Source organism: Eublepharis macularius, chromosome 12 (genome assembly GCF_028583425.1).
Source record: "Eublepharis macularius isolate TG4126 chromosome 12, MPM_Emac_v1.0, whole genome shotgun sequence".
Taxonomy (NCBI): domain Eukaryota; kingdom Metazoa; phylum Chordata; class Lepidosauria; order Squamata; family Eublepharidae; genus Eublepharis; species Eublepharis macularius.
In genome coordinates this window covers 16,635,221-16,646,932 of record NC_072801.1, presented here as the reverse complement: position 1 = coordinate 16,646,932, position 11,712 = coordinate 16,635,221, and the positions used below count along the sequence as shown (strand labels likewise).

The window sequence follows — 11,712 nt, the reverse complement described above, 5'->3', positions numbered from 1 at the left end:
AGCCATGTTGATTGTTGTGTGCAGTCTACCACATTTAATATCCTTCTGCTATTTGAGGTGACATCAATCTCACAAAGGGAGAAATGTTAGGAAAACTTGTTACTACTTTTGTACTTGTGTTACATTGGTTAGAGGCGGTTGAGTATTGGAATGTGGTGACCTTGCTTTTCTTTGTGTATCGGGGTTTTCTTTTTTCAACTTTTCCTGACCTTTTTTCTTCATATTTGCAGCTGCTTGAACACCATGGAACGCTTGGGGACAGTGGACCCCGAAGATGATTCGGGATTATTACCGCGCCTTGCGCCGAGTCCCCACAGTGAAGCGGTTGCTCATGAATTCCAAGAACTCTCCTTGCAACCCATCCAGTGTTTACCTCCCCTTAACGAAAGGAAGAATGGTGAGTTCAGGACAGAGCCAGTTCTTGGTGTAGCATCTTTCGCCATCTCTATGAGATGGTTAATTTTGAGCAAGTGCTCGCTTTAAAATGCTTTCTTTTTATACCAGCTAAAGGTAGAGTAGGAGCCAACGTATTGTGATGGGAAACGGTTCATGGAACGGATTGCTCCCTGCACCCTCCTCCCTGCAGTTCCTGTGCCCCTCTCGAAAAGCTCTTTCTGAGTGTCAAGGGACCCTCCAAAATGTAGCGCAGTGCAAAGTTGGGAGAAGGGCTGCAGTTCAAGAGGAAGTTGGCAGAAGTCAACCTCCTTCCCTTTGGCATAAGCTCTTCCATGAATAGTTGTTGATTTTTCAACTTTTTGCTGTCGCTGCCCCCTTCCCATGTTGCATCCGACTGTGTTTGTGAGAGTTCCCCTATCCTCTGAGACAACAGTTTGAGAGGACCACAAGGTTTGCAGAAGAACAGTGAGAGATTCATTCCATGGACTTGTTCATTGGTTGCAACCCAAGATGAATTCCTGAACCTCACTCAACAGCATTGCAGAACTCATATGCGCAATCCTAGACATGGATGTGTCTTTGCCTGTTTGTTATGCCAGGTGTTGAGCCTTTGAAGTGCTAGCGTAACATAATTTGCATAGTTTCTGATGAGCTACTGAATTACCTGCAAAAATATGATCCCCCGCCCCCCATTTCAGAAGAATCCGTTGAGAATGAACTGAATATTATTCAGCACTACCTCTGTTATGTTTTTTGGGGGACAGAAGACAAGGAATTCTAATCAGGGCATGTCTGACTTGCTCAAGGACTTGTTTCAATTTGTTGTGGTCTCTGTTCTTGGTTTGGCAAGGCAGCACATTTGCATGAGACATCCTGCTTTCTCTGCTCCCAGAAATGTTTCCAGATAGTGAATTACCATTGGGTAATTGTAGAACATCTGGGCTTACCTTCAAGAAGCATAACTATGATTTAGAGTTCCTGAATGAAGTTTGTGCACTCCTAGTAATAATTGTATTTGATTGGGGGGGGTTGCAATGTCTTTGCTGCTATAAAGGATAAATTGTTGAGGATAAATTTGCATAAAATTGGAAAAGGTGAGGGGGAAAGGATCCCACCTCGAGGAGCAGAGGAAGCAACCAGGAATGGCATTGTTGATGGTTGTAATGCTGATTGTTTAAATGTAAACAGAGGAAGGGGGAAAGTCCCTGTTTGATCCCGTACGGTTTTTGTCCCTGCGTTCTCTTGTGCCCTTGCTGATTTGTGAGCCACATTAAATAATCGGGAAAATGTTGCCATTTAAATATGCATGTAGTGCTTTGGAACTTCAAGCTTTGGTTAGCAGAGAGAGCTTCCACTTGAAGATACCCGTCGTCTAGAGAAGGAAAGTAGTGTGCCTCCAAACGGTGCATCCCGTAGAAAGTTGTGCAGTGCGGATGGTCACGGATATCTGATTGATGCTTGCTGTTTCTTGTCTGTACGGGGATCTAGCTTCTTCTCTAGATCACAACCACAATCTCTTCATAACCCTGGTCCTGGAGACAACCTGTGAAACAACAAGTTACACAAGTACAGCTTCATTAAGGTTGCAATCTTGAGCAGCTTTATTAGGAAGGAAGCTGAAGCAAAGTGGGATTTATTTCTTAATAATCAAGGTTAGAGGCCCAACTATAGGAGTTCTGTTGTGCTGGGCCCTCTTCAACATAAGGACAGGTAACTGATGATGTGCAATAAATACCAACAAAGCATTTAGATCTTGAGAACAGGCGCTGTTCCTGACAATATATTCTGAATGGATGTCTTCCAATACTGGGCAGGCTTTTTGTTGCAACTCCTTTTGCTATCTGGTTTGGATTACTCACCCTTTGCTTGTTGTGACTTGATTTGGCAGTTCAGATCGAGAAGGACGTTCATCAACATTGACATCAACAGTTTGAAAGAAAATGCCTTGTAAATGTGCCTATTCCCAGTGTGTTATTTTGTTTTATTTCATACAGGTCAAACCAGTAAGTTAAAAAAAAAAAAAGCTGCTTTGTACTTCTGGTTCCCAATTCCTTTATTAGTTCTCCCTACTCTGACAGAAATCCTCCTTGTGACTTAACATTACTTTGGCAGCAGCTGTTTCAGGACTGTATTACTCCTGCTCCGTGGGGGGTGATGGGCACTTTCCCAGCAGTTGCAATTCTCAAGCGGATGTTTTGGAGGGGCATTGAATGGACAGTCAGCTTTGATGTCAGCTTCAAAGGAAGCTCCGGCTGGTTTGTTTTCTAGGCCATAGGTACAGTTAGACACCATAATGGTGAAAGCACACAGTGAGAGGAACAGAAAAATAAAGCTCAGACAGAAGACAAAAGGCATGTGTTATGCTGTGTGTGTGTATGTGGGTCTTTTTTTCACTTCACTGATTTACAAACTCCCAAGTAAACTTTCAGCTGGGTTCTTTGTAGATGTCACTTTTTGCCTTCCCTCAAGGCCTTCCCCTCCTTCAGTCTGGGCTGCTCAGGTAATGACCTGCAAACAAAAGGGTGTCGTGCTTTTTTGCAGAGGGAGTCAGGCTTCAATCCTGAAAAGACAGTTTCCCTCACCTGTGTGGACATGCTGAAACACTAAGCTCTCTCTGTGGTGCTATGTTACTTGTGCCTGCATTTACTAAAGTGAAGTGTGTGACCAGGAGATAGAGAACATTTTCAATTGTGGCACTGGGCTTTGTGGGACTCTCTTCCCACGGAAGTTTAACTGGCTCCTTCTCTTTTCAATTTTTAGGCTCATTTCTCTTTACTAGATATGAAGAATACTTTCCTGCCCCTTTACTGACCTTCATAGACCTCTTTTTAAATTGTGTTGCTTTGTCATTGTATTTGAATTAATTCTAATTTTCTGCTGCCAGACAGATTAAGCTATTAGATGTTGTTTTGTACTGTAGTCATTATTTTTTGTTATGTTTAGAGTGTTTATCACTTTGATGTATTGTCGAAGGCTTTCACGGCCGGAGAACAATGGTTGTTGTGGGTTTTCCGGGCTGTATTGCCGTGGTCTTGACATTGTAGTGACATTGTAGTGTCACTGAGAGATCTCTGTCTTTTGGTGCTACACCTCTGAAGATGCCAGCCACAGCTGCTGGCGAAACGTCAGGAACTACAATGCCAAGACCACGGCAATACAGCCCGGAAAACCCACAACAACCATTGTTTATCACTTTGTTTACTGTCTCAAGAGCTAATTGCTTGGTATAGTTCAAATATTTCCTCTGAACTATCATTTAGTAGTAGTAGTAGTAGTAGTAGTAGTAGTGATGTGCTTGTATACCACTTTTCTAGACATATTAGTGCCCCACTCAGAGCGGTGAACAAAGTCATGTTGTTATCCCCTCATATCATCTGGTTCAGAGTAACTGGTTGGCTGCTGGGAAATAGGTGCTGTTTTGTCTTTCAGAATCCATGACTTCACACACTCAGAAGTGTCTAGATCAGTATCCACCCAATTTAAAAATAAACCTCAGGACTAATAACTAGAGATGGGCACGATCCGCATTACGAACGTCAAAACCCCACGAAAATGGCGATCGCGCAATCGTGACCCGGTGGATCATGATCGGCCACGGCCAATGATCCAGCTGTCGGGAGAGGCCTGGATCGTGGCGTTTGGGCGCGGTTCGGGAAGCCAGACACTCAAGGCACCAGCAATCTATTCCCCTGGCAACGGAGCCAGGGGAAGACCTGAGCTCTATCTGTCTTCCTTCTGTCACCCTGGAAACCCGAATGGAAGCCCAGCTTTCCTTGATCAGCAGGGCTTCCTTCCAGCCACGGAGCAGCAAAGCAGTTACAAGTTGGGAGAAGACACCCAGGGGAGGGAGGGGGAAGGGGGTGTTCTGTAGCCATGGGCACTCCAATCTCATCCCTGCAAACCCAGATAGGCAGCTCTGATGGCCAAACACAGACCTCCTGTGTTGCTGAATGGGACCCATGCTTATAAATAGCCATGGGCTCCCAGGCTGGGTTTCACTTTCTGCTAGCAGTGGAGTGGGACAGAGCTCTTGTTTGCCACTTGTTAGCCTTTGGAGAGAGAGACTGAGAGAGTACAATTGTGCTTGGCTTTGGTGGATAGGGATCTATCTCCTCTGGTTCCAGGGCTGCTGCCTGGCTCTGGGGCCAAGCTCAGTGGGCACCTCGGAGGCCCCTCCGCTGTGGCCTCCACGATCCACGGTTCAGTTCGGGAACGGGAGATGGTCGTTGCTGTTCGGGAATTCGGGATCGTGGTCTGCACCGAACCACGATCCTCTGGATCGGTAAATTTTTTTGGTTCGTGCCCATGTCTACTAATAACAGCTTGCTCAGTGTTCAAAAGCATATCATGTATATCATCACAGTAACCCTTACAATAGTCCTGAAAGGTAGGCCAGCGTTACTATTCCACCTATTTCTGAATGGGAATTGAGGCGTGCTTTAAGGCCACTTAGTGCGTTTATGGCTGAGACAAGATTTAAACTGGAGACATCTCATATCATAGTTTATTCTACTAGCTGCTACAATGTTTGGTATTAGGTAGAACACAAATCTTGTTTGACTTTCAAAGCAGACGTTTGTAATCCATACCGTTTAAAATTAAAACATTCCATTGTAACCCTTAAAGCAAAATATTTTTAATCCAAAATCCTAGAGGAGTGGGAATATGTTGCAATCAACGTTTTATCACTTTAAAATTATTTTTCTGATTTTTTTGAAAAAAAGCACTGAGGGAAAAACATTCTGGTGATGTGTGCAATTGTTTTGACCCAGTGTGAGAATGTGTATATTACTTAAGAGATGACATATCTTATGTTAGTTATAGGATACAAGAAGGCAAAATTTGTGATGTGCTGATTTCCCATTCAGTTTGTCATCCTTACTAGTACTGCCAGTTCCCACAATCCTAGCATTCCCTGGGCATCTGTCATTGTCTGGAAGGAACCATTTTCAAATGTTAAAGCATGTGAAAAGACCCGTAGGCCAAAGCTCAGTGCTCTCCAGAGACTCGACCCCTGAAGTGGAGCCTCTTCTGACATTTTCACAGGCTACTTGAAGGAATTTCTGCAGAGTCATTCCATTTGGTAAACTCTTCAACAAACGTCTGTCACTTCAAGTCAGATTTATTATAAACTTTGCTCCCTGCCTTTAATAACAGAGTGATGTAATCAAAATGGGAGATGTGGTGACTCATTGTATGGGCAAAAGTATGAAAAAAAAACCTTGTTTACAGATTTCAATATTTAAGACATTTAAAAAGAAAATACAAATGTCTAAATAATCCACAGATCATTATATAAATTTGCTTCTTCGAATTCCTTGTTTGTAAGAGAATGACACAGTGATAAGAAAGTAAATTTTTTTATGTATTGTCGAAGGCTTTCACGGCCGGAGAACGATGGCTGTTGTGGGTTTTCCGGGCTGTATTGCCGTGGTCTTGGCATTGTAGTTCCTGACGTTTCGCCAGCAGCTGTGGCTGGCATCTTCAGAGGTGTAGCACCAAAAGACAGAGATCTCTCAGTGTCACAGTGTGGAAAAGATGTAGGTCATTTGTATCTACTCAGGAGGGGTGGGGTTGAGCTGAGTCATCCTGTAAGAGTTTCCCAGGGTGTGGAATGCTAATGGCGGGAGGCTTCACTGTATCCTGAGGAGGTTCTTTTGCATATGGATTGGTACTTGATGTGCTAATCTTCTCTGCAGGGCTATTATCGAGTATAGAGTGTTTTGTTAGCCTGGTGTTTTTCAGAACTGGAAACCATACTCTGTTCATTCTTAAGGTTTCTTCTTTCCTGTTGAAGTTTTGCTTATGCTTGTGAATTTCAATGGCTTCCCTGTGCAGTCTGACAAAGTAGTTGGAAGTGTTGTCCAGTATTTTGGTGTCCTGGAATAAGATACTGTGCCCTGTTTGAGTTAGGCTATGTTCAGCCACTGCTGATTTTTCAGGTTGTCCAAGTCTGCAGTGTCTTTCATGTTCTTTTATTCTTGTCTGGATGCTACGCTTTGTGGTCCCGATGTAAACTTGTCCACAGCTGCAGGGTATACGGTATACTCCTGCAGAGGTGAGGGGGTCTCTACTGTGTTTTGCTGATCGTAGCATCTGTTGTATTTTTCGGGTGGGTCTGAATACTGTTTGAAGGTTATGCTTTTTCATAAGCTTTCCCATCTGATCAGTAATTCCTTTGATATATGGCAAAAACACTTTTCCTGTAGGAGACTGTTTTTCCTTGGTTGTTTGATTCATCCTGGGTTTGATTGCTCTTCGAATTTCATTTCTGGAGTAGCCATTTGCCTGAAGTGCGTGGTTTAGATGATTAATTTCCTCATTGAGAAAGTGCGGCTCACATATCCGTCTTGCACGATCCACTAATGTTTTCATTATGCCTCTTTTCTGTCGGGGGTGGTGATTGGAGTTTTTGTGTAAGTACCGATCAGTGTGAGTTGGTTTCCTGTAGACCTTGTGACCTAACTGAAAGTTTGCTTTGCGGATGACCAAGGTATCCAGGAATGGGAGTTTTCCCTCGATTTCTTTCTCCATTGTGAATTGTATGTTCAGGTGGATGTTGTTGAGATGATTCAAAAACCCCATCAATTCTTCCTCCCCATGGCTCCAAATGATAAATGTATCATCCACAAACCGAAACCATACACTAGGTTTGTGGGGTGCTGATTCTAGAGCTGTTTTTTCAAAATGTTCCATGTAGAAGTTTGCTATAACTGGGCTGAGTGGGCTCCCCATGGCCACCCCATCCATCTGTTCATAGAATTCGTTGTCCCATTGGAAGTAACTGGTTGTCAGACAATGGTGGAATAAGGCTGTTACATCCTCTGGGAAAATCTGATTAATAAGTGCAATAGTGTCTTTTACTGGAACCTTGGTAAACAGGGATACAACATCAAAACTGACAAGTATGTCTTGTGGATTGAGTTTCAGAGAACTGATTTTGTTGATGAAGTCTGCTGAATCTTTGATGTAAGACGAGGTTTTCCCGATGTGGTCCTGCAGGAGATCGGCCAGATGTCTAGCTAATTCATATGTCGGTGAACCAATGGCACTCACAATGGGTCGGAGTGGGACTGAATCCTTATGTATTTTGGGGAGTCCATATAGTCTAGGTGGCTGTGCTTCAGTCTTGCATAGTTTTCTGTGCGTGTCGGGATGTAGTGAGGAATTCTTGATCAGCGCATTTGTTAGCCGGGTGATTTTGCAAGTGGGATCTTGTTTTAGTTTTTTTGTAGGTGGAGGGGTCCAGGAGTTCCTTAATCTTCTTTTTGTATTCCTCTGTTTTCATGATCACTGTAGCATTGCCTTTATCAGCTGGTAGAATGATGATGTCTGGATCTGCATTGAGGGTCTTGATGGCATTTTTCTCCTTGCGTGTTATATTGCTGGTGGGAAGCAGACTTGCAGACTTGGACAACCTGAAAAATCAGCAGTGGCTGAACATAGCCTAACTCAAACAGGGCACAGTATCTTATTCCAGGACACCAAAATACTGGACAACACTTCCAACTACTTTGTCAGACTGCACAGGGAAGCCATTGAAATTCACAAGCATAAGCAAAACTTCAACAGGAAAGAAGAAACCTTAAGAATGAACAGAGCATGGTTTCCAGTTCTGAAAAACACCAGGCTAACAAAACATTCTATCCCCGACAGTAGCCCTGCAGAGAAGATTAGCACATCAAGTACCAATCCATATGCAAAAGAACCTCCTCAGGATACAGTGAAGCCTCCCGCCATTAGCATTCCACACCCTGGGAAACTCTTACAGGATGACTCAGCTCAACCCCACCCCTCCTGAGTAGATACAAATGACCTACATCTTTTCCACACTGTGACACTGAGAGATCTCTGTCTTTTGGTGCTACACCTCTGAAGATGCCAGCCACAGCTGCTGGCGAAACGTCAGGAACTACAATGCCAAGACCACGGCAATACAGCCCGGAAAACCCACAACAGCTAAATTTTTTTAGCTTAGAATTCTTGCTATTCAGAGACAAATTATTTCTAAATACCGTTTTTTCTTATTTCCAAAGGAATCTGATCATTCTTGTTGAGTTAGCTGGAAATTTTATCTGAGTTTACAGTAAGGATAGAGTTGGCCTACAATTGTATAGTTATGCTTTCCTTAATTTATGTTTTTTTTCCTGGCAGTTTGGGGGGGGAAAGAACTTTGTTCAGTTTGATATTATGAGAAGTAGGATGGATCTCATGAGATAAGCTCCAGGAAGTAGTAATGGCTTGTTTGTTCATCTACTTCATGTTTAATGAGGCAATAAAATTTGCCTACATATGTTCTTGATTTTATTTCTCATATCATTGATACTTGAAACTGAGGTTAGCCATGCTCCTCTGGTTCTAGGCAGACAGGAATTGTTTAGGTAACAGAGATGGTGATGCATCATTTCCCATGGAGTGGTTCCCAAGGGTTTCTAACTGGCATTTCCTATCTGTGTAGATCTGATGAATCTGGCTGTGTGTAGGTAATGTATTTGCAGACCTGTGGGAAACTAGTCTTAAAGAGAACTGCATGCATTAACCCTTTTTATAAAGTTTAAAGGCAAGTCACCAACTCCTTGTGCAAGTGCATATTCATTTGACTTCAGATAAATTTTGATAGGTACTTGCTATTTGAAACTTTACCCCTCCACATGCTTTTATTAGCCTTTTAATAAAAAGTCAGGCACCTGTATTCAACCTTTTTCCTCTTTTAAAATGCTAATAACAGTGTGTGCGGATCAGTTTCAATTATGTGTAAGGTCAAATCTCTTTACACGGTTCTAGTCTGAACTGGGGCCTCAAGTCTCCAGGGAGGTTCAGTCACAGATCTCCCAGCAACCCCATATCTGTTTTGACCTTTAATAATTCATTCATTTAACGTACAATATTATAAAACCACGGGAAACAGAATTTACTAGTCTCTCTTGACTCCAGAGGTGCAAAGGAAGAAGGATTTCTTGATAGTATGTGCAATGAAGTGTTCTAGAATTGTCACGTATTTGTAAAACTTGTATTACCAGAACAAGCCCCTCCATTCACATAGTGGAGGAGTGTGAATGTTCGATCACTGTGCGGTTCCCCATGGCAGTACCCATGTGGGACAGCATAAACAGCCACTGAGAGAGCATCAGTTTCATGGAGATGTAACCATGTTTATTCCACCAGGAGTACTGGAGACCATGTGTATATCATCAGTTGAGCCCACCATTAACATATTGTGTTATAAGCTTACAGTACAATCCTTTGCAGAGTTGCTTAAGTTGAGCCCATTGACTTAAAACGGCACAGACTCGGCTAATTCTGCATAGGGATTCATTGTTAGTCTGGGAACATTTAAGCTGTCCACTTTCATATAGATGGCCTGTTCCAGTAAGTGTGGAAAGCAAGCTGTGGACTGGTAATGTTGGGTGTTTACAGCCCTTAGAGTGGCTATGTGGCACAATAATTGTGAAAATAATATTAATTCTGATCGAGATGTGAATGGCTTCTTGTTTTCACCTTAGACACAAGCTTTTAAAAAATATTAATTATAGTAAACAGACCCTTGCTTGATGCTTGGTGATAGTTTGCTGACTGATTTATGTATCCTGACATTCTTAGTTTTTAAATAGAAATATGATTGTATATTTTATTTCTCTTTAAACACAACAGCAAAGACAAAACCCTACATGGGTACATTTCATCAACACTTCAGTGGTTTTGTATACACTGCCCATATCTTTCTGGTCATAATTCAAGATGTTAATGTTGGTTTATACATAGTTTAAAGGTGCTTTGGTCATCTGTGTCTGAGAGCTGCTTCTTCCCATCAAAAGGCAGTCAGAAGTTGTCATTCTTAGCTTCATTTATAGTCTGCCTTTCTCACTAGGACTCAAGGTAGATTACAAATATTACTCAGTCCCCAAGCAAATTACAGAATATGATAAAAACATTTGAATCTAACAGCAGAGATTCCTGATAAAACAGAATAATGTAGTGGTGCTGGGCAGATTACCAGTATGAGGAAGTCTATTTAGTGGGTCATGCTCTAGCACAATATGTAGAGTAAATCCTCCTGCTGATTTCACTCAGTGCTGATCATGCCGTAAAAGATTATGAAAACTTACTGAAATAATTACCAGATCTAATTATTAAACTATTGATTTACTTTGATTTCAAGCATTAACTCTTCCTGAAAGAATGTGTCAGTTACACATTGAAGAACAAACATTTGTCCCTGGCATTTTTCTTTTGATGCCCTGCTCCTAACCAGACTTCAATGAATCTGTCATAGTAGCTCATCTGAATGGACCCTTATTATAGCAGACATCTTTTAAAAACCTGTCACCTTTTTGTTTACTGCTTCTTATGGCATGTTTGCTTAATATTCTTCTATTCTGTGTGAAACTCTTCCCTGTTCCCTTTCAACAAATGCTTTTATAATGATAATCTTCTAGGGCTTTTTCTTGAAACGTGCTTGAAGCATTCATTCAGCCAAGCTACATGTTTGCATCTCTTGGTAAATACTTAAAAGCTCTAATAAACATATAGGATCTTAAAAGCAGTGAATAGTTAGAGGCAAAGTTGCCTCTCTTTGCAAAGTGAAATGGCGCAACTGCTGAACTCTGGATGGCTTCGTTTCTAGTGATCGGGTCTGCTCAGAAGTAAGTCCCAGGTTAAAGCCACAGGGTAGAATCCCAAGGGCACTTTTCTGAATAACATTGGAATTACTTCTGAGTAGACTTGTTTTATGCACTCACCCATAATGTACATTCGTTCCTGCTTGTTAAGTCATGTGTCTTTTAGAGCACATTTTCATATTGGTGGAAAGTCCCTTAACTATCCCCTCTCCTCCTCCCTCACACCCCACTCCCTGTGGTTTAACAGTGCCAAGTCAGTTTCAAACCTGTGTGATCTGCATGCTTCTGGAGAGATGTCTACTTGTGGTTTCTAGAAAGTTGAAGGAAGTTGCTCTGTTATAATGTGTATATAGTGTAGTTCACTATAGTGTAGTGTTGTTTGCTATAGTGTATATGTAGCAGAAGCAATATCCAGTGGATACAAGTTCCACTGTATTCCATGAGCCTCAGTCAATTGCAGTTGGTGTCTTTTTGCCCCTCAATTTAGAACCTTTTCTAGAAAACCTTAGTTATGTGGCTCAGAGGTAAGTGGCTTTGGATGAATGTCTGTCTTTTTATTTTGCCATACTCAGAGGTGAAATTGATCTATCTGAACAGGGCCTACAAGATAATTAACTCCACCAGAGATTTGCAAGAACCACCTTGTTAGCATGGCTGTCCTCCTTTGCGTTCTTCCAGACCAGTTGGCTTTAGGTTC

At 42.1% G+C, this 11,712-nt stretch overlaps 1 protein-coding gene across 1 annotated transcript in view; it reads left to right on the top strand.

The window, feature by feature from the left end:
* Positions 1 to 240: 240 nt before the first annotated feature.
* The window catches only part of MRTFB (myocardin related transcription factor B), a 95,593-nt gene continuing 84,121 nt past the window's right edge, over positions 241 to 11,712 (top strand). Inside the window, exon 1 of the mRNA XM_054995058.1 lies at positions 241 to 397. Within this exon, the coding sequence (XP_054851033.1) occupies positions 244 to 397 (154 nt within the window). The 5' untranslated portion in view covers positions 241 to 243. The remainder of the gene's footprint in view (positions 398 to 11,712) is intronic.